The sequence below is a fragment of the Homalodisca vitripennis genome, chromosome 4 (genome assembly GCF_021130785.1).
Source record: "Homalodisca vitripennis isolate AUS2020 chromosome 4, UT_GWSS_2.1, whole genome shotgun sequence".
NCBI lineage: Eukaryota > Metazoa > Arthropoda > Insecta > Hemiptera > Cicadellidae > Homalodisca > Homalodisca vitripennis.
The window spans coordinates 121,181,690-121,201,368 of NC_060210.1; the positions used below are offsets into that span (position 1 = coordinate 121,181,690).

General features: G+C 32.9%; 1 protein-coding gene across 1 annotated transcript; it reads right to left on the reverse strand.

Moving 5' to 3' along the window:
- Positions 1–621: 621 nt before the first annotated feature.
- LOC124360064 (lysosomal Pro-X carboxypeptidase-like) lies at positions 622–18,130 on the reverse strand. Its single transcript, XM_046813326.1, has 9 exons — positions 17,920–18,130; positions 16,380–16,523; positions 12,783–12,881; positions 10,982–11,157; positions 10,177–10,334; positions 8,920–9,092; positions 7,969–8,133; positions 4,216–4,403; positions 622–1,956 (listed from the first exon to the last, which is right to left on the reverse strand). The coding sequence occupies exons 1-9, from the start codon at positions 18,028–18,030 to the stop codon at positions 1,767–1,769; spliced, it is 1,404 nt and encodes a 467-aa protein (XP_046669282.1). The 5' UTR covers positions 18,031–18,130; the 3' UTR covers positions 622–1,766.
- Between the last annotated feature and the right edge of the window lie 1,549 nt (positions 18,131–19,679).

A 19,679-nucleotide genomic window follows, 5' to 3' on the forward strand; every position in this document is an offset into this window, starting at 1 on the left:
GAAAATTCCAAATAGAATACATCCAATTCAACTTAAAAAAAAATAAAGACTAATATTTTAATCTTGTTTTCACTGTCCCTGTAAGAAAAACTTTGAAATCAGTGGCCTCCAGATAATACCAAAGTACAGTAAAATGTACTTCTCAAATATTTATTACCCAATTACAGATAAAAAGTTAGCTGGTTTTTATCTTTTTGTGATAGCCCTTTTTCTATTTTATCAATTACTTTGCAAGTTTTATCAGACATATATTGATCAGTAAATACATTGCTCTAAGAAGTTACTGCCAGGTTTACAGTTATTTTTATTTAGAGAAATTATAATATTTAATATTCCATGCAAGATTTGTTTTCTAATTTGTTTATAACTTTTAAATGTGCAATTTTTGTAAATATGAGTAGGTCTGTTCTGTAGTTGTTATATACATGGCATAGGCATTTACAATATATTATGGCATGTAATAATTGCTTAAAGTCAATTAAGATTTCTCGATAAATTCTTTTTGATTTCTAAAATATTTCAGTACCACTGCTTCTACTGATTCATGCCATTGTTCCCCACAATTCATTCTGCTCTTGGATTGTTGACATCATTTTGGATAACACAATAAGTAAAACATAGTTTTTAGTAAAGAATTTATTACTTCTTGATTTTATTTCACAGAATTAGTATTAAGTTCACTGAGAAATCTACTGCTGTATGACAGTCCGGTAGTATTTGCGGGCCTCCACAACAGACTCAGGATCAGATATTAAAGCTATTCATTTTTATGAACCTTGAAATAAGGATTATATTGACCTTAACTCTCTATGTAGAATGTATCCATCTAGAGAGAATAGTTAATCATGACTGTGTTTATTTTTAGTTACATAACATTCTCACTTTATACCACCAAGTAAAGATGAATTGTAATCAATCTTGTCAAAAACTTAGAAACAATTACAGAAAATACGTACAATTTCATAAGGAAACTTGGTTTTCTTGACTGGCCCTAAAAAAGCCCAAAAATGCTTTATTTTACCTTTGATGTAAAAACTGGAGATCTGAATGGATTATTGTTGTCAGTCTGGTAATAATGGCAATGCAGTTTGAAAATACGATTTTTGCTAAAAATTAAATCACATACAGACACGCTCATGTACATACTCCAAAAGAATAGCCCAAATAAAGAATGTGTAAAGCCAATATATATTAAAATTGGGATTTCTGTACTAATCTTATGAATTTCTTGGGAACTACATATCTATCCATGTCCAAATAAATAACACAGTAAGTTTCTTAGCTTTATCCATTTTTAATATTAGCCTTCCAGGAAAGTGTGTTTTTTGTTTACAAAAAAAAACAAAAAAAAAAACTAGAGAATAACATGTTAAGTCATTGTCTAACTGGACCAACTAACGCAGGCCGGTGACTAGCTTGGTTGTTTTGACACTTCCCTAATGGAATCTTGCATTTTATTACAACTGTTGTTTTTAATTCGTATAAATTATAACAACAATTAAAATTTTCATGCAATTTGTTTACCAATATTATGGCATGTATTGATTGCTTAAAGTCAATTAGGATTTCTTGGTAAATTCCCTTTGATTTATAAAATATTTCAGTAATCCACTGTTTCTACTGATTCCATGCCAGTGTTCCTGAAAACAATTCATTCAGTTCTTGGATTACAAAGACATCATTTTGTATAGCAGAGTAAGTAAAACATAATTTTTAGTAACTAATTTATTATATCTTGATTTTATTTCACAGAATTAGTATTAAGTTCATTGAGAAATCCACTGCTGTATGACAGTCCGGTAGTATTTGCGGGCCTCCACAACAGACTCAGGATCGGCCGGGTTGGAAGCTCTCAGGTCCAGGTGGTGAGCAGCGTCAGCTAACACTATAGCTTGGGCAGTGTCTGACATGTTGTGTAGTACCCCGCAACAAGACCATGGGTCTAACTCGCCATTGCTACACAGATTTTTAATATTATTTTACAGATAGTATTAACATGTATAGTATACTGTTCTTCAATCACTAACTATAAATTACATCAACAAAAAAACTATGATTATGTTTAAAATTATTATTAGTAACAAATTGATCATAACTTCAACTATATTACACCAACAATATTAACCCTTAGTGCTCGGAAGGCCACACTCAGGGCCCAGTTTGGCTTTTAGTGCACTCAGATATTGGATGCGCTGTCCTCCCCGATCAGGCAGCCACGCTACAGGCCCATTGCATGTTCTCCGAATTCTCTGCTTACTGCTAAATGCTGCCAGATCAGAATTATTTTCCCGGGTAGCTCAAAATCGGCTTCACTTTATCTACATTGAGTTTTATTATTGAAAATAAAAAAAAATAGTACGAAAACATGTATGTACATCTTATGAACAATAAAAAGGTATTGTACAAATGAAGCTGAAAAAATAAATGAATATTGAATATTTACTACTGTGCAGCTTTATTCTAGCTCCTTTAAACATTTTCATAGTGTGGTATTTCAGGAAACATTGACCCGAGTATAGTGCTAGTTCCTTGCTGCATGTCTTGCAGTACAATCTTGTCCGTTTCCTCCCACCTGGTACTGATTAATTGCTACACAGGCACAATCTTTCTTCTGTTCCCTTTTATAAAGAATATGAATTTTTTCATTAAGCCTTTCATCTTAAAGTCGCCTTCCTTCAGAGTGGCGTCGGACCTTCTCTCACTAAATAGATCAAAGTCTTCTCGGGTTATTGGTCTTATCACAGGACATGGTCACCTGAGGAAGCATCTTCACAGAGTCGGCATCCATCAGGAGGATCTGCTCTATAGAATGTGTGATGAAACTGCCGAGCACTTGCTCTTTGATTGCTCTTGAATAGCAAGGGAGCGGTATGTCATCTGTGGTAGTTTGGACAAGGGTGGTGAATTTCCCCAGGAGGACCTGATAGGTTGTTTACGGCGGTTTGTGGAACTGCTGAAATCATAGACTGGTAGGTCTCATGGGGTGTTTCTGGGGTGCGCAAAAAGCCCTTGAGGCTTAAGTGCATGGCAGTAGGCCGCCCCAAGGGAACAAAAGAGAAAAAAAAAACAGATCTCCTTCTTTTTCTCAGATTTCTTGTTCCTCTTACGAGTTTTTTTTTTTTTTTATCAAACTGGTTGAGCTGCTTGTGGTGGATTTCCTTCCATTGAAATAGTCAAAATCACCATCACTATCTTCAGATTAGATGGTTTCAATAATTTGTCATCCCTTAGAACTTAGGTCACTACAATCAACCATAATGGCACATTTAGTATTAAAATAACATTAGTAAATAATAAAATTAACTTTTATATCACTTGCAGTAGAAGCACGGAACAAAAGACAAAAGACAAAACACAAAAAAACTACAAAAGACTTCGGAACACTAAGGTAATAGGAAATAATGTGAACTACGTAGTCGCAACATTTCCCAATAGAAAGCAGCAGTTGTCAAGCCTATGGAGCCAGGGGTTTATTTCATGTTTGAAATAATAGTGACGTAGTACAATAGTAGCAGCGGGCCTTGTTCGCAGCTGCGCAACCTGTGAGTGCTCGCCTCACGAAGTGTACGACCTACACAACTGCAATGATGAGGGTCACGTGCGTGGCCATCCGACCTGCTGGGCGTTCTCTTTTATTTCGATCCCAGGAGTAAGGGTTAAATATTTTGAATTAAGTAAACTCTGACAATAATAACATACAATATAAATTATGTTTCCAGTGCATTCATCAAAATGACATTATTTACTTGAATGTTCAGAAAGGAGTTACACCTTAACTATTTGGTGAGTGTCTAACAATATCGAAAGTAGTAACCATCACGATAATGTATCTAAAAGGATACATGCTAAGTAAAGCATTAGTCAGAATCAGTTATTGTACCAGCTAGTTTAAAGCAAAAGAATTATCAAATGCTATCTATGCTTTGTTGCATTTATTTTCACCACACAATCTTCAAATGGCTGCAAGGCATGCTCTCTTGTAAGTTCAAAGGAAGTATTCTGTAATGTGATAAGATTATTTAATTTCTTTTAAAAACTTATTTCTTATGGCACTTACAGTAAATTGTTCTCTTATGTTATGATACAGATGACATCCAGAGCAATCTTATCCATCGTAATTCAACTCCGGCTTGGATATTATGGCAACGCTATAAAAAACTAGTCAATCTACACTATTGTTAGTTTTGCCTCATAAAAAGTGTAATAATTAGGTACCTGAAAATGATGTTGGTTGCTGTGCTAATATGTTTACCACCATACAAATTTCTAACATGAGAAGGATCAGGTTTCACTCCGTATTTTTCATAACAATCTTCTGCATATTCAGTAAAGTTCCATTCAGAAACTTCATACATGTCATGTTTCCCATCTGTACAGATTGGCATTACCATTTCTGTACAAGCCTGCAACAATGAATAAATCAAAACCGTACACATCTATATGAAAGACAATCAGCTATAAAATATTTGTTTAAACAAACTATTTTGTATATATATATATATATATATATTTATATATTAATCTTCAATAAGAAATCTTCAAATGTATTAACCGTTTCTATATTTCGGCTTAAGCCGTCTTCAGGAAATTACAAACATATAAATAGGGCTATAAGAACATAATAAAAATAAAACAAAACATCAACACAGAAAATGAAAATTAACAATGAATTGTGTAGAATGGTAAACATATGAAATGAAATGAAAAATGACTTTATTTACAGAGGCGAAGTTAGGACTTAAAAGTCCTCTCTACCACTTAACCTCCAAACAAAACAAACAAAGTAAAATATAATCATACCTATACACACATCATCATACATTGTAAGTGACACGTAAACTAAATCACTTTAATAGTTACTTACATATTGGATTTAACATAATAATGTATATATACCAATTATAATTAAAATAAACCATGTCGATTAAAGTATAACAAAATCTCTTAATGCAACAGGCAACTAATAAAACTATCCTATCCTAACAGCATTCATTCCCCATCCACGCAACTTACATACAGTTACTCCAAGTGTGACCACAAGAACCACCAACCGTCACTCCCGCCGAGTCCGCAGCAGAAAGGCCCTAACCTCCGCCCCAAAGCGATCGCTCTTGTCAATACTTCTGATGTTGTCTGGGAGAGCGTTCCACAATCGACATGCGGAAACAGTGAAAGATTTATTATATAAGGCTGTCCTATGAATTGGAATTGATAATAAAGATGCACCCCTACGAGTTCTACGTGCACTAATATCAGACATAAAAACGAAACTTTGGGCTAAATAACTTGGACAACCATTGTGGATTAGTGCGTGCAACAGACTAAGTACATGAAGATCTCTAAGTTCTTTGGATTTTAATAGGGATAATTGCTCAAAATAAGGAGATACGTGATCATCACGTCGTAAGTTGAAAATGAACCGAATACAATAATTCTGTGCACGCTGAATTTTATTAGAAAGGTCAACAGTCATGTCATTGATCACCACGTCACAGTAATTGAAGTGAGGTAAAACTAGAGTTTTCACCAACATCACTCTAACATCCAACGGCAAGTACTGTGCAAATCGCTTGAGGCCATGTATACAGGCAAAAACCCTATTACACATTAGTGACACCTGATCAGCCCATCCCAGGTTTTTGTTGATAGTTATTCCCAATTTTTTTACTTTTTCATTGTAAACTATTTCTTTGTTGTTCAGTATCAGTTGATGGATTACTGATCAGTCTTATTTATATGATTTAATTTTATAAATTCACTTTGTTGACTGTCACCTCAAATTTAATCCACTTGGAAATTTTGATTTAGTGACGAGTTGATGGGCTTGTTCCATGGTTCTTAGACTGTTTGTACTTAAATTTTCTGATATTTTTCTAATTGGTTTCACTGAATATGTTTCTTCAAAATTTAAATTATGTATTAAACCATGTGCCACTAGAGGTTGCTCTGTCTTCTCAGGTATGTTTATATACATACCTGTGCCCTGTCATCCTTGTTCTGAGAGAATTTATCGTTGAGCCAATATAATCTTTAGGGCATAACTTGCATTGAATTTGGTAAACAATATTTTTTTATTCACATGTTAAGTCTTCAAATATACTGTATGATGTTTTTGTAGAACTACTTGTAAATGTTTTTGAATTAGAGCAAATATTGCAAACTAAACACCTGGGTTTATTGCAAGGATGTGACCCAACTGTCATGTTTTCTTGGTCTTTGTGCTTAGGTAATTTTGGATGGACTAAAATATCTTTCAAAACTGGTGGTTTTCTAAATCTTATTTTTGGAATGTATTTGAAAATGTTTTTAGTTGAAGCAGAGCTGTCCAATAAACTGTATGCAACTCGAAGTATATTGTTAATTTTATAAAGTCCAGGGTGGTATTTTGTTAAAAACTTTGGATCATTATTGTCAAATTTAGATTTATTTGTTCCAATTGATAGTGATTTAGTGTTCAGTTTGTTGTTTAAAAGTTTGCGTGGATAACCCCTCTTGGAAAATGCTGATAATAAATTATCAATGTATTGTTCTAAGTGATATTTGTCACTGCATATATTTTGGCCTCTTTTAGCTAAACTCTTTCGAATGGCTTTTTTGACATGGGATGGATGACAACTGTCATAATGTAGGTATTGAAATGTGTTGGTGTTTTTTATATTGATCTTAGTTTTCAACTTCTGATTTTCAATAAAAATATCTATATCCAGGAAACTCACAATTGAATCAGATATTTCCCACGTAAATTTTAAGTTGCAGAAAGTGTTCAGTGATTGTAAAAAATGTTGTAATTGTTCGTTACTATATGTCCATATCATGAAGATATCGTCAATGTAACGTTTCCAAAATATGGGTTTGTATGTTTGTGTTTCTAGAAAATCATGTTCAAGCTTGCCCATCACAAGATTAGCATAAGAAGGAGCCATTCTTGTTCCCATGGCTGTCTCTTTTTGCTGTAGATAAAAGTTATTTTGAAACCTAAAGCAATTCATAGTTAGAATGAAATTTATTAATGTTAAAAGAAAATCTGATGAAGGAAGTGTATTTTTGGGACGTTTGTTTATAAGTAGTATCTAACAGAATCAATTCCTTGTTGGTGTTCAATATTTGTGTACAATGATTGGACATCGATTTTTACTAATTTAGTATTTTCAGGAAGAGGTTGAGCTACATTTTTCACAAGGTGCTAATTAAATTACAACAATGCTTCCTATATATCGCACTACATATTTGTAATTCTTACCACACTGTTTGTGAGGGAACAACAGACGATTTAGCGAAGAAAGGACTTAGTCGGCGTATAAAATACTTCAGTAGAAGAATTGTGTCACAGTGGCAAGCAATGTGGGAGCTTGAAACAAAACGGTGATGAACTGCACTATTCATTAAAGATGGTAGGCCGTGAGTACAGAGGTTTTTCGTGACTCACGATTTTTTGTTATGCCTATTACCGATCGTGCTTGCATTGGATGGGAAAAGCAGCTTCCACAGAATGTCAGCACTGTCCTGGATTGAGAGATGATGCTGACTACACATATTCAACTATAGTTGGTGGATTTTAAGAAAAAAGGGAGCTGGAAGATGATATACAAATTTGTGAAGTTTTTAGAATCGCTTTTGGAAGAAATAAAAATAACTTGGAATCCTGCAATAGCGGGCTTTTTACTAAAAAGTTCTAAGTTTTGTTTCAGAATTGATGGATAATTTCTATGGCGATTGTTATAATCATGATTTACCCCGTAATTTAGGTATACTATCTCCATTTTATTTCACAAACATGATAGTTTGAAAAATATATAGATCATGTACGGTAAAAACTTTAATTGTCAAAATATTATGTGCTTCATGTAAGATTTTAATCACATTCTCTGAATAGGGGAAAAACCTGACCTAATCTACTTAAAAAAGTATTCAAATTTTCTTACTGCAAAAATAAATGTATATAAAGTATGTAATTTGAGTAATGTTTACCTGATAATTCCACCCACTGTCTCCCAAAGAAGATTGATAAGCACTTGCATAATTAAGGCATTTAGCGTTTCCTGTATAATTGAAGTAAACACTAACACCTTGAAACAAGGCAGATAGAAGTTTCTTGCCTTCTAAATCTTTTTCCAGTAAATGTTTACAAACAGCCTGAAAAATATTTTTACAAATCAGAATATTCATACTAATACAATTTGCCATTATTGTACTAGAAGGATAAACTTTGTGCATACTTTAAAAAAAAAACAATTAAAATTCATGAAAGGTGTAAATATTGTTAAAAAAAACTTAGTTTACAGTAGTGCAGTAATATTCAAGGGAGCACGTCAATGTCCCTAATTTTCATGTGTGATGCTATTGCTACATTAAAACAATGAACCTATTTAATTAGTTCTTGAGTATTATTAAATTATTGTTACCAAGCAGAGAATCACAGCTACCTGACTTACTTATATCTAACTAAATTATCTCCTATTGATTTCTTCATCAATTTATCTAATAAAAAAAAATATGGTCAAATATATTAAGTATTTTTTTTTTTTATTACATTACACTTGATTTCTAATAAGTGATCAATACCACCAACCCAACAGAAAAATGTGGTCTAATAAATATATCTATTCAAACAAAATGTTAATGTCAAATCTTTTTCAATGTCTGTGAAAAAATTTAAATATCGCAATAATAAAAGCAATAAACATAGAATATAGCCAATAAACAATTAAATTATACATGTGTTTATTAAAAAACATAAAACTGCTACAAATTTGTTCAGAAATATATACACAATACAATAGGTACATTCACAAGGAATATGAAAGGTCTCTGTTTGTTAGTCCAACTACAATTTTAAAATTAATATTCAATTATAAGAATAGTGTTTTAAGCTATAATTAATGATGGTGTATTAATATTTTATTTCAGTACACAACATACCTTAACAGGGTGGCCAGGGAGTGGTGCTAAGAAGTCAGTAGGGTAAGGGTAGTTAGCCATACCCAGGTTAGCGTACACATTGTCTAAGTAATCCCTTAATGTTGTGACATTTTCTGAACTCTGTAACGGTTCACATAGATTCCATGTGGAAGACAACCATGACTTGCCTTCATCTGTAATTAAACAAAGAAAATTTTGTATTAAGGAAATAAATGACTGGTACTCTGTTGTGTTTTTAGGTTAGTTTTGTAAAAATATTTATATATAAATGGTTAATACCTATGGCCTTAAAACAAATCTCAAAATAGTGTTGTACTAAGCACTTAGACATGATACAAATGAGTTGTTCTATACAATCTGCTGTTCAACTGCCTTTAACCTAAAATAGTGGTATTTGAAAAGATTTTTTTTAATATTGATAAATAATTATTTTTATTATCTTTTGATGTAATCTAAAGTATCGCTTTAGTAGTAGAGTTTCTTGACATACAAGTTTCATTTACCACACAACTGATATAGAGAAACAACTGTTCTATTGTCTTAAAGTATTGATTAAATGGAGTAGTAGTATTAACTACTATATCTTGAAAATATTGATATACTACTCTTTTGTGGTCTTGTAACAGAATCTTAAAGTATGTCATTAGTGTCTTAAAAATGTCATTTAATACACAGGATATAAACAGCTGTTTCATTATCTGAATATGTGGATAAACTGTAAATTAAAAACAAATTATTGAAACTGTTCTTTATTAATTCAAGTTTTATTATGCAGATAGTTTTGAAATAATATACATGTAGTTTTACAAAACTATAAAGCATTACATTGTAAACCATGTAACTCACCAGTTTTCCCTTAGGAGGGTTCACTTTTGGCTGGTTTATATCTTCCAGTTGAACCCACAGTAAGCATAGCAAAAACCGATGTGTCACTTAAATCTGGGTAACCATATGGATGTGCTGGAGCGGAACATCACTAACTGCAAATGTTGAGATTCTGGGGTGCAAGGCTAATTCGAAGCTGCTTTGACTCGAGAGGCTGGTTGAGAGCTAGCTTTCCCTTCTTCCAAGGAGATATCACTTGAGATTAGTGCCATGAATTCTTCCTCTTGGATTTCAACAGGAGATGCCCCATACCCCCAAACTTACCCATCCAAAATATCCTGTCACTTTGGCACTCCGGAAGTAGCACAAAGGTCCTTATAGGAATGGGTGCAATTTTCTAAGCTTTTTGTCCTAAGAGAACAAAAATCTCACCAGTTTTCGTGATGTCATCAATGGTTTTCCATGACTTGCGAATGTTGTCACTGCAGTTGGGTGAGACTCGTGAGAAAGCAGAAGTGATGACACGATAGTAGCTGTTACAATGTGTCATTTCTGGGAACTGCCATATCGGTGCAGATGAAGCTATCGCTCTGAAATAAGAAAGAAGAACGTGATTAAGGAAATACAGACACAAATCATGAGCCTCCATACACTAAATTAACATTACTTGTCTTTAATTTGTGACCAACTGCACTTGAGTTCTTGAATACTGAGTTTAGCTAAAGTTCACCTCCCTCTTTGTACAGTGTCTAGAATTTTAACACTGTCACAGACTTGACTTGAAGAATCTGGAGACATGTTCATCTGAAGATGTATTCAATGAGCTATTCCATCATAGTGCACTTAATTGTGCATCTGATGAGACAATGAGAATACCTATTCACCTATATTCTGTAGTTTAGATGTCTCTGATGGTAAAACAATGTAAGGAGATCATTTTAAGCTCCTTCGACGCCAACTTTTTGGGATCTCTTCAAACAAACATGACTCCAGATTCCAGGAGTAAAGCTTGTGACACCTTTCAGATTCTAGACGCTGCACTAAGAAGAAGGTGAACTAGGGCTAAGCTCAATATTGAAACCAAATCAAACCTTCCGACCATAGCTATGTTATGTGTGGAAAACTTTAGTATTGTTACTATCATAATACAATCATTATGGGAAAAAAGAGGATTTATTAATGTTGAACAGGATTGAATAATTGTCACCTACCAACACAACCAACTTGAAATACTTACCCTGTCACACTTGCTGGGTACGTCATGCGCATCCAGGCTGCCAACATGCCACCATACGAGCCCCCGAACAACACCACCGGGAACTGCTTATTGTGGTTATGCCTGAGTTCCGCGATCAGGTCTATATAGTCCATCATAGCTTGGGAGGATGATAAATATCCAATATTTCCTTTATCCTAAGTTATTATTGAACAAAATAATATTAACATTTATTAATGATTTGGAATGTCTTAATATTAAACAAAATTATTGAGCACTTTTATTAATATAATCAAATAGTAGGTATGTATATAGTCCATCATAGCTTGGGAGGATGATAAATATCCAATATTTCCTTTATCCTAAGTTATTATTGAACAAAATAATATTAACATTTATTAATGATTTGCGATGTCTTAATATTAAACAAAATTATTGAGCATTTTTATTAATATAATCAAATAGTAGGTAGCATTTTGGTGAACTTTACACTCACTAAACAAATATTCCCTTTGCTAGTGAAACAAGCCTTTATAAACTACTCCAGAACTTCTTCATAGTGGCTATTTTGGTACTCTGCTACTGGAAAACTGGTATCACTAGTGGCTGTGTATCTCACTCCACTTATAGAATTTTATATCTGATTTTTCCTTATACACTTGAAAAGAGCTGAGCTTGCTAAGCTATTATCTTAACTAACTCAAACCAACATTATATTAAATACTTGTTTGTGGAGTAGCATTTATTCATTTTTTTTTTAGTATAAAAGTAGGTAGTCAACAGTGTGCGCCCATGTACAAAATGGCAAATTAGTTTTAAATTGTAATTTTTTTACAAATTATGCATTTTTTAACCAAACAAGACATTTTGGAAATTGAGGAAAACGATGGTAAAACATGTATTTAATGTTTGATGTATTTGTCATGTCAATGAATGTAATCTACAAATAATGTAGCTATGGTTTATTTTACAAATTATGCATTTTCAAGACCATCTGACCAAATACAAGACGTCTTGGACATTGAGGAAAACAACATTGAAGAAATATTTGTCTAAATTTTGATGTATTTATCATGACAAGAAATGTAATCTACACATAATGTAGCTATGGTAGGAAGGGTGTAATCAATGTGAATGTTGAGTTAAGCTCCAACTCATCTTCCTCTTAGTGCAGAGTCTGAAATCTGATGCTGTCACAGACTTGACTCCTGGAATCTGGAATCATGTTCATCTGGAGAGATCCGAAAAAGTCAGCGCAAATAATATCAAAATGAACTCTTTACATTATTTCAGAATTGGAGACACCCAGTCTACAAAATATAGTGTAATCAAGGTTAAGAGATATTTCCATTGACTCATCAGTTGCACAATCTGAAGTCTATGACAGCATCATATTTCAGGCTCTGCATAAAGGGGAAGGTGAACTGTAGTTAAACTGAACACTCACATTGATTCAACACTACCCACCATAACTACTTTATGTCTAAAAAAACTCGGTTGCTCCACCGTGCTTAGAAATTGTATTTAAAACATTATAACAAAGACACAAAAGAATATATGGTTTATCAATTGAGCAGTTAATAAGACAATGAAAATACCTCTTCACCTACTTTACACTATACTTTGTACTCTGGGTGTCTACAGGTAAGGCACAGTCAAGTGGATTGATTAGTAATCTGCTTGTTTATAATTTTTTATAAGGCAAATCCTGACACGAGTTGTATGTAAATGAGCATACTTGCAAAAATCCACTCTAAAATAAAGACCACATTTATTTCTAGTGTTATACATGTGTAAGTTTTATAAAACAATGCCAACTTACATATGACTTATTCCCAAATGGCATTGATTCTCCATAGAAGCGATGTTCAGCGAATACAACAAGAGCGTTAAATTCAGGTGCTATCTCCCATATGAAACCCTAGAAAATATATTAAATTATAATAATCTCAATCCAAAGGTTATACTTCTAAGAAGCACATACATATAAATTATAGCCACAGTATCATCATCATGAAATGAGGTGCCTAGAATCAAAACCCGCCAATTCCATATTTTTTCGAAATTGAGTTTGATATTGTTTCTTATAGATATTTCCTCGCTAGATTCAATTCAACTGTTATTTTCTATCAAATCCCACCGCATCCTAGTGTATTTTGAAGTCAAAGTTGAGGCTTAGTTGCAATACCCGCCAAGTCCAAACGCAGTTTCACCATTTTTAGTTTCAAAATCCGCCAAGTCCAAAACGGCCAATAGGAGCGCCTGGTTTTGTCATGTGACTACCCGGCGACTACCCATGATCCTCTGCGAGTTGTTTACTTTTCTTGTTTTATTTTTCTCATTGTGAGTATCCTGTCTCTTGTGAAAACACGTGGATTTTTGTGATTACAGTTTTGTTTTATAATAATTAGTGTATTAAATAATATTTTGTGATAGTTAATAAATACTAACTATCACACCATATTGTCGCTGTCATACTTTCTAAATGGTGGATGCTGTGGGCACTAACTTAGATTGCTAAGTTAGTGCCCACAGCCCTGGTATACTAGCTAGAAAGAAAGCCCCTGACAAAAAGGAATGGAAACTGGAATAATTAAACGTCAATATAATTTCTTCTTGTGTTTACAATCATCTGATGAATGCAGGTTTCCAGGGAAAAACAAAAGTGAAGTGTTTTGCACATGGGTGCATGGGTGCGGGGGGGGAAACAAAAATACAATCATCATTGCTATGCTTGGAAAATGGCTGATATCTGATGCTCCTGATCATGTCACTTGTATTGAAATTACATTTCCCGTAATTGGACACTCATTTCTTCCACCTGATAGGGTGTTTGGATTAATTGAGAAGGATTTGAAAAGAAGGACACTATTCTTCAGCCAAAAGAGATGAAGAAGTTCTGGGGAAACATGGAACCGTTCATCATGTTGGAGTCACTGTCCTGGTTAAAGACTGGAAGTCTGAATCTGATAAAGTGCAAAAAACCGAACTTGTGGAATTTCAAGTTCAACCCCTCAAAAATGTAAAACGGAACAAGAAGAAAAATAACATTCTGGTCCAGGGTGAAGTCTTTTATAGAACTCAAGGTTCTGCAACAAAATCTGTCACAAAACCAAATTTTGATACGTCTCACATAAACCCAAAAAACATCAACAAGGCGGTTGGCCATAAATCTGCAAAGGTAAAGGATGTTGCCAGACTGCTCGCAAAGCACTTTGGAGAAGGCAACGAGATGCTAAAATTTTATCGCGATTTAGAAAACCAAGACGCTGAAGGTCACAACAATAAAGAAGATGAAAACATCATTGTTGATGAGGAAATCTATACAGAAATAGTGTGATAGTAAAACGATAAAGACTGTTTACTTTAGAAAAAAAAACATTACATTTTTTTATGAGAATTTGCAATATTTTGTAATAACTAAAACCAATATTTTTACTTTGTTTTATTGCCTATACCTAATTAAAGTGTAAACAAAGTAAACTCTACCATTAGTAAAGCTTTTACAACTTAACCCCTTTGCAGCCTTAGTTTATTTTGGTATCAAATTCCGCCAAAGAATCAAAATCTGCCAAAACCAAATATTGATTTAATATTTTTCTAAATTTTTATGAAACTATTGTAGGGATTTTTATCATACATTGTCACTATATTAAAGTAAAAATGATGTAATTTTTGGTAAAAAAAATTGGTTAGTTCTTATCATTAGTCTGTTTGTGGCAGTTTTTTCCACTTTTCCGAAAATTTGTTGAGATGGACTTGGCGGGTTTTGATTCTAGGCACCTCAAATATACTGTAGTTATTCTAGTAGCATATACAGTAAAACTATTATTGAGTAAATTGTTTTCAAATTTTACACACTTGTCAGGTCATCGAAGTTTCTTTAATTTTTATTGAAAGAGTCAGTATCTAGAAGATTCAAGAAATTAAGCTCTGATCCTATACCATAATAGCTCAGTAGATTTGAGCTTTATTTAAGATTTAAGATTGTATTTTGAATCAAAACATTTGGATTGGACAGTTATTATTTAATACGTACATAAAATACTTTTAATTTCAACTATGCTAATTTTAAATGAAAATAGACTTATTTCTTCTTCAATTACTCAAAAGCTAACTAACAGCACGTTATCAACCATCTTGGCACAGTGGTATACATGGAGAGTTTCTTATTTACTGGTAACTAGTCATTGGAAAGGCTAGACAAAATGAAACTGTCAACAAATGATAACTGATAACAACATTCATGCCTATTTGTGGTTTCTCAATGGAAGACAACACATTAATTTACCTATGGGAGGGGATGAGAGTATTGACGCTCCCTCTAAAAGGACTAAAAATTTAAAAAATGTATAAAAACTATCAAACTTGTTTGAAATGCAGCAGTTAAAATACTTTGAATTAGGCTTGTCTAATTTATTCAAATTTATATTTATTCAGATTTATTCCAAAACTCCCCTCCCGATGTGACGGGACTCTTCAATCAGACTCATCCCCCCCTAAATCCTAGTCCTTGTTACGCCAATACTGGCACATTATCTAACATTAGTAAACAGAAAACATCATTTAGAATATCCAACATTCCCAAACCAAAACCGAGAATTGAACATTCCTTCCACTAATGCTTTGCATTGAATTATCCATCACTCTCTCTCAAATAAAATAATATATGTGGCCAAAAAAATCAACATCTTTAATGTATTATATTTCTTATCAGAGTTTTTTTTATCTATACTGAGAGAAAAAAGATTAACAACTATTGTTAACAAACCCACGTATCACAAAATTATACTAAATTTTCAAAATAAATTTTATTAGTATATGAGACTACACTAAATAACATAACAACTCAGCAGGGATCACTCCTAGGTAGTAAATACCTTCCAGTTGAACCTATCACTGGGCACAGCAAAAACCAATACGTCACTTAAAACTGGGCAACCTTATGGATGTCCAAGAGCGGCACATCACTAACTGTAAATGTCAAGATTCTGGGGTGCAAGGGTAATTCGATAGGTCTAGTCCACTGCGGGAGATGACTGTTGGAGTTGGTGGGGTTCGTTCCACAAGTGTCAGAGGTTCTTGCTAGCTTTAACAAGGGCGTGCCTCATAGCTGGCCTACTCTTCTTTTGAGGGAACATGACATGAGATTAATGCCCTAAATGCTTCCTCGTGGATCTTGACAGGAGGCTGAATAACCTGTCATTCCAGAAGCAGTGCAAAGGTCCTTACAGGACTAGGTGCAATTTATACGCTTCTTGTCCTAAGAGAGCAAAAAAAGTAATATAATTTTGAAGAATCACTTTTCATCTCATGAAAATGGAAGTCAACCATATGGTCATAGGGAGTGGGCAGAATTACAGTGTGTCTCATTATTGGTTAGTTTGTCAAAAGGTGCTAAACAAATTGTTCTACTTACAGTATTCTGTACAAACAACGTGATGTCACCTTCATTGCCAACGTAAAAGAATATTGGAGCATTTGTGTCAGGAGACCAGTAACTGTCATTGACAAGGTATCGGAGTTTGAATGTTGCATTGGACAGAAATGTGAAATGGTCTAACTGAAATACAGAAATGAGTAATTAATAAACTATGTAATGGTGTTAACTTAAGCAATAGTTTTAAGAGGGCATGCTAGTTAACTGCCACCACACACTGAGACTTTGCTTTTAACATAGGGCTAATGTTTAAATTGCATTATATGTAGGAACCCGTCTCAAATCCATACATTTTTCACTTAGAAAATTAGATTTCTGTCTATCAACATTAATATATTGTTAAAATATGATTATTTGTTAATAGTAATAGTTTATTTATTTTTAATGTTAAGTTTAATGTGGGGAAATCTGTAATCTATATCAATTATAAACAATCAATATTAACAGGTAATTGTATTTTTAACACTTCATTAGCATTGAGACACTAAAATCTAAGTTTCATTTAAAATCTTAATGTATTTGAAATGCTTACCCATTCACAACTTAGTAACTTTAGCCCCATGTTAAAAGCAGAGCTTGGATGTACAGGTGGCAGCTAACTAGCGTGCTGTCCTTGTATGTTTGTAATAATTAATAGTTTAAAATTATTTAAAACTACTTTTTCAATTTACAATAAAACAATTGTTTTGTTAGTTTTTGTGATAGAACCATGAGTATAATAGTCTATCTGATGTAGTAATGTAATAACTGTACTAAATCTAAAAGGAGTATTACTTGAAATTTTATATTATGAGAAAACGTAAAAAAATATTGTTATACTCTTTGAATTTTTTCCTACAATCACGTAACTAACATTTAATTTGATCATTTAATTTGGTGCAACGACAAAAACAAATACGGATAAAATTCTTAAACTACAAAAAAGGGCAATTAGAATTATATTGAGACTAGATTACAATGAAACAATAAAGGAGAAATTTAAAGAATTACAAATTCTAACAATACATGGCCAATATATTTTTGACACAATTCTAATTGCAAAAAAATAATCAAATAAGTAATGAATTAAATCTTGAACCTCATCCATACAACACCAGAAATAAAAAATACATTGTAACAACTCATCACAATTTAAAGTATTATGAGAAAAAACCATCATACATGGGGCTGAAATTTTTTAAATATCTACCCACTAGTATAAAAAATTTAATTAATCTGAGAATATTCAAAAACACAGTTAAATGTTTTTGATAAACAAGGCATTGTATTCTCTGGAGGAGTACTTTTCCACCTCCTCGTAGATTTAGATGTACTTGGATTAGTAGTTTTAAGATGTACAGACTGTGTGTCTTTGGACACTATTCAATTGTATACTTAGTGTATATATCTGATGAATAAAGATTTTTTTTTATTTGATTTGAATGGAGTTTTAAAGTTATACAATAAAAAAAATATAAGTCTTCAGTGTAGCCATTGATTTGATGTAACTCTAATTTAAAGGAAATTTACTTAAACTCACTTTTGCCTCAAAATACTCTGTCTTGAACACATACTGTGAATGTATATGTCCTACAGAGAACAAACACACAATATATACATAAAAACACAAAAGTGGTGGCTGCTGCATCATAAATCACACTATAGCTTGGGTACAATGTAATTGTATCAACTGTACAGGTCTTTATTATATCAGTTTTACCTGCAAGCAATTAAAATTATCTGCTTCAAGGCAAACAATAAATTATATAAATTAGTGTGAAATCAAAGCAATTCAAAATGTATAGATAGATTTTACCGCCTTATTCAGATAACAAAGGCACACATTGTGTACATGTTAGGTGGGCATCCCACTCGTAAATCATATATGGTTTATGTCTTCAATGAAATAGACAAAACAACTACAGTGATATTAAGGAATTACTTAGTTATCTTATCTTAAAACTGAATGAAGACAAAATTAAGTATTTAATACTTTGATCTTGTTTTTACTGAGGTTTTTTTTTATTATTACTACTGTATGTTAAAAATCAAAGTGTCAAACAGTATGAACAAATTAATGTAAAAAGTGCAAATTATAGTATGAGGCTATGAATTAATTAATACATATTAGGTCTGTCACTGTAGACAAAAAAATATGCCTTTGGTCCAAATAAATTGCAAAAGCTAAATGTTTGGTTTGTTTTTAGTACATATTAGAGTAGTATTAAGTCAAGTTCACAAAAGTTAACTTACTTTTAAGAAATTTACTTGAAATTTTCAAACGTTTTTCTAGTTTTGGCGTAAAACTTGTGAAGGGTAGGTTTTTTACGAAAAGTAACTTATACTCTTTTTAATGTAGGCCTAGATAAAATATTCAAAAATTTAAGCCCAACCGCAGCTCTATAGATGTAATATTTCCCGAGATACTGGACCTCAAGAGAATAAATTTCTTTTCTCCAAAAAGTTCAAAATTTCGATTTCTGTCACATTTAGGCTAGAATACTGGCTCTAATGCTCATCCCACATGGAAAGTCATAAGAAAAAGGTTTAGAGGGAATAAAATGAAAAACCCACTTTCACGAGTTATAAGCCAAAAACAGAAAGAAGTAAAAAAATTCAAGATTTGTTTGGCTTCCAAAAGTTAAGATAAAGGGTTTAATAGCTGCAAACTTGGTTTAATACTACTCTAATACATCCTAACAACATACAAAAATGCAGATTCCTGTAATTTTTTGAACCCCCCCATACCTGGTGACCGACATATAGCAAATGGACTATGTAACAATATATACAGGTTTGTCTGTAAAGTACGAGATTGCATTTGGTAAAAAGAATTTAGTGGTCCGATCAGTGAATTTTGTTGTCTTTTTTAATAGTTTCCCCTACCACAAAGGCTCACTGGTAGTCAGCTGTTGGAATCTCTTCCAGACTTGGCGAGAGCCTGATGGATGGTGGTGTCTTGTATGAAATGGTAACTTCTCAGACTTCTCTTGAACTTTGGGGACAGTTTAGGTTCTGTTCGGCTCACATAGGGGCTGTATGATAGATAAGATAGCTATGATAAGGTTTCAACCCTTGGGCCAAATAGGCAGTCACATAGAAGGTGGTGTGGACTGCAATATTGTTGTAATAGAGCTTGTTCATATATCTGCAATTTCAAGTAGTTTTTTAGGAACTCTGCACTAGCGTGCAAGGACTTCTTTGTAGAAGAAGGTCACAAGTTGACTCTTTTGCGAATTCATTATAAATAATAAACAAATTTATTCACTTAAGCGTTATTTATATCTTTAACGCTTTAAC

What these genes read in the sequence shown, in the direction of transcription:
- LOC124360064 (XM_046813326.1), bottom strand. Translation starts at nt 18,030, where the DNA reads ATGATGCAGCAGCCACCACTTTTGTGTTTTTATGTATATATTGTGTGT. An exon ending in CATTTGGGAATAAGTCATAT is followed by an intron (nt 11,158 to 12,782) that starts GTAAGTTGGCAT and finishes ATAATAACTTAG; the next exon opens with GATAAAGGAAATATTGGATA. An exon ending in TACCCAGCAAGTGTGACAGG is followed by an intron (nt 10,335 to 10,981) that starts GTAAGTATTTCA and finishes TTCTTATTTCAG; the next exon opens with AGCGATAGCTTCATCTGCAC.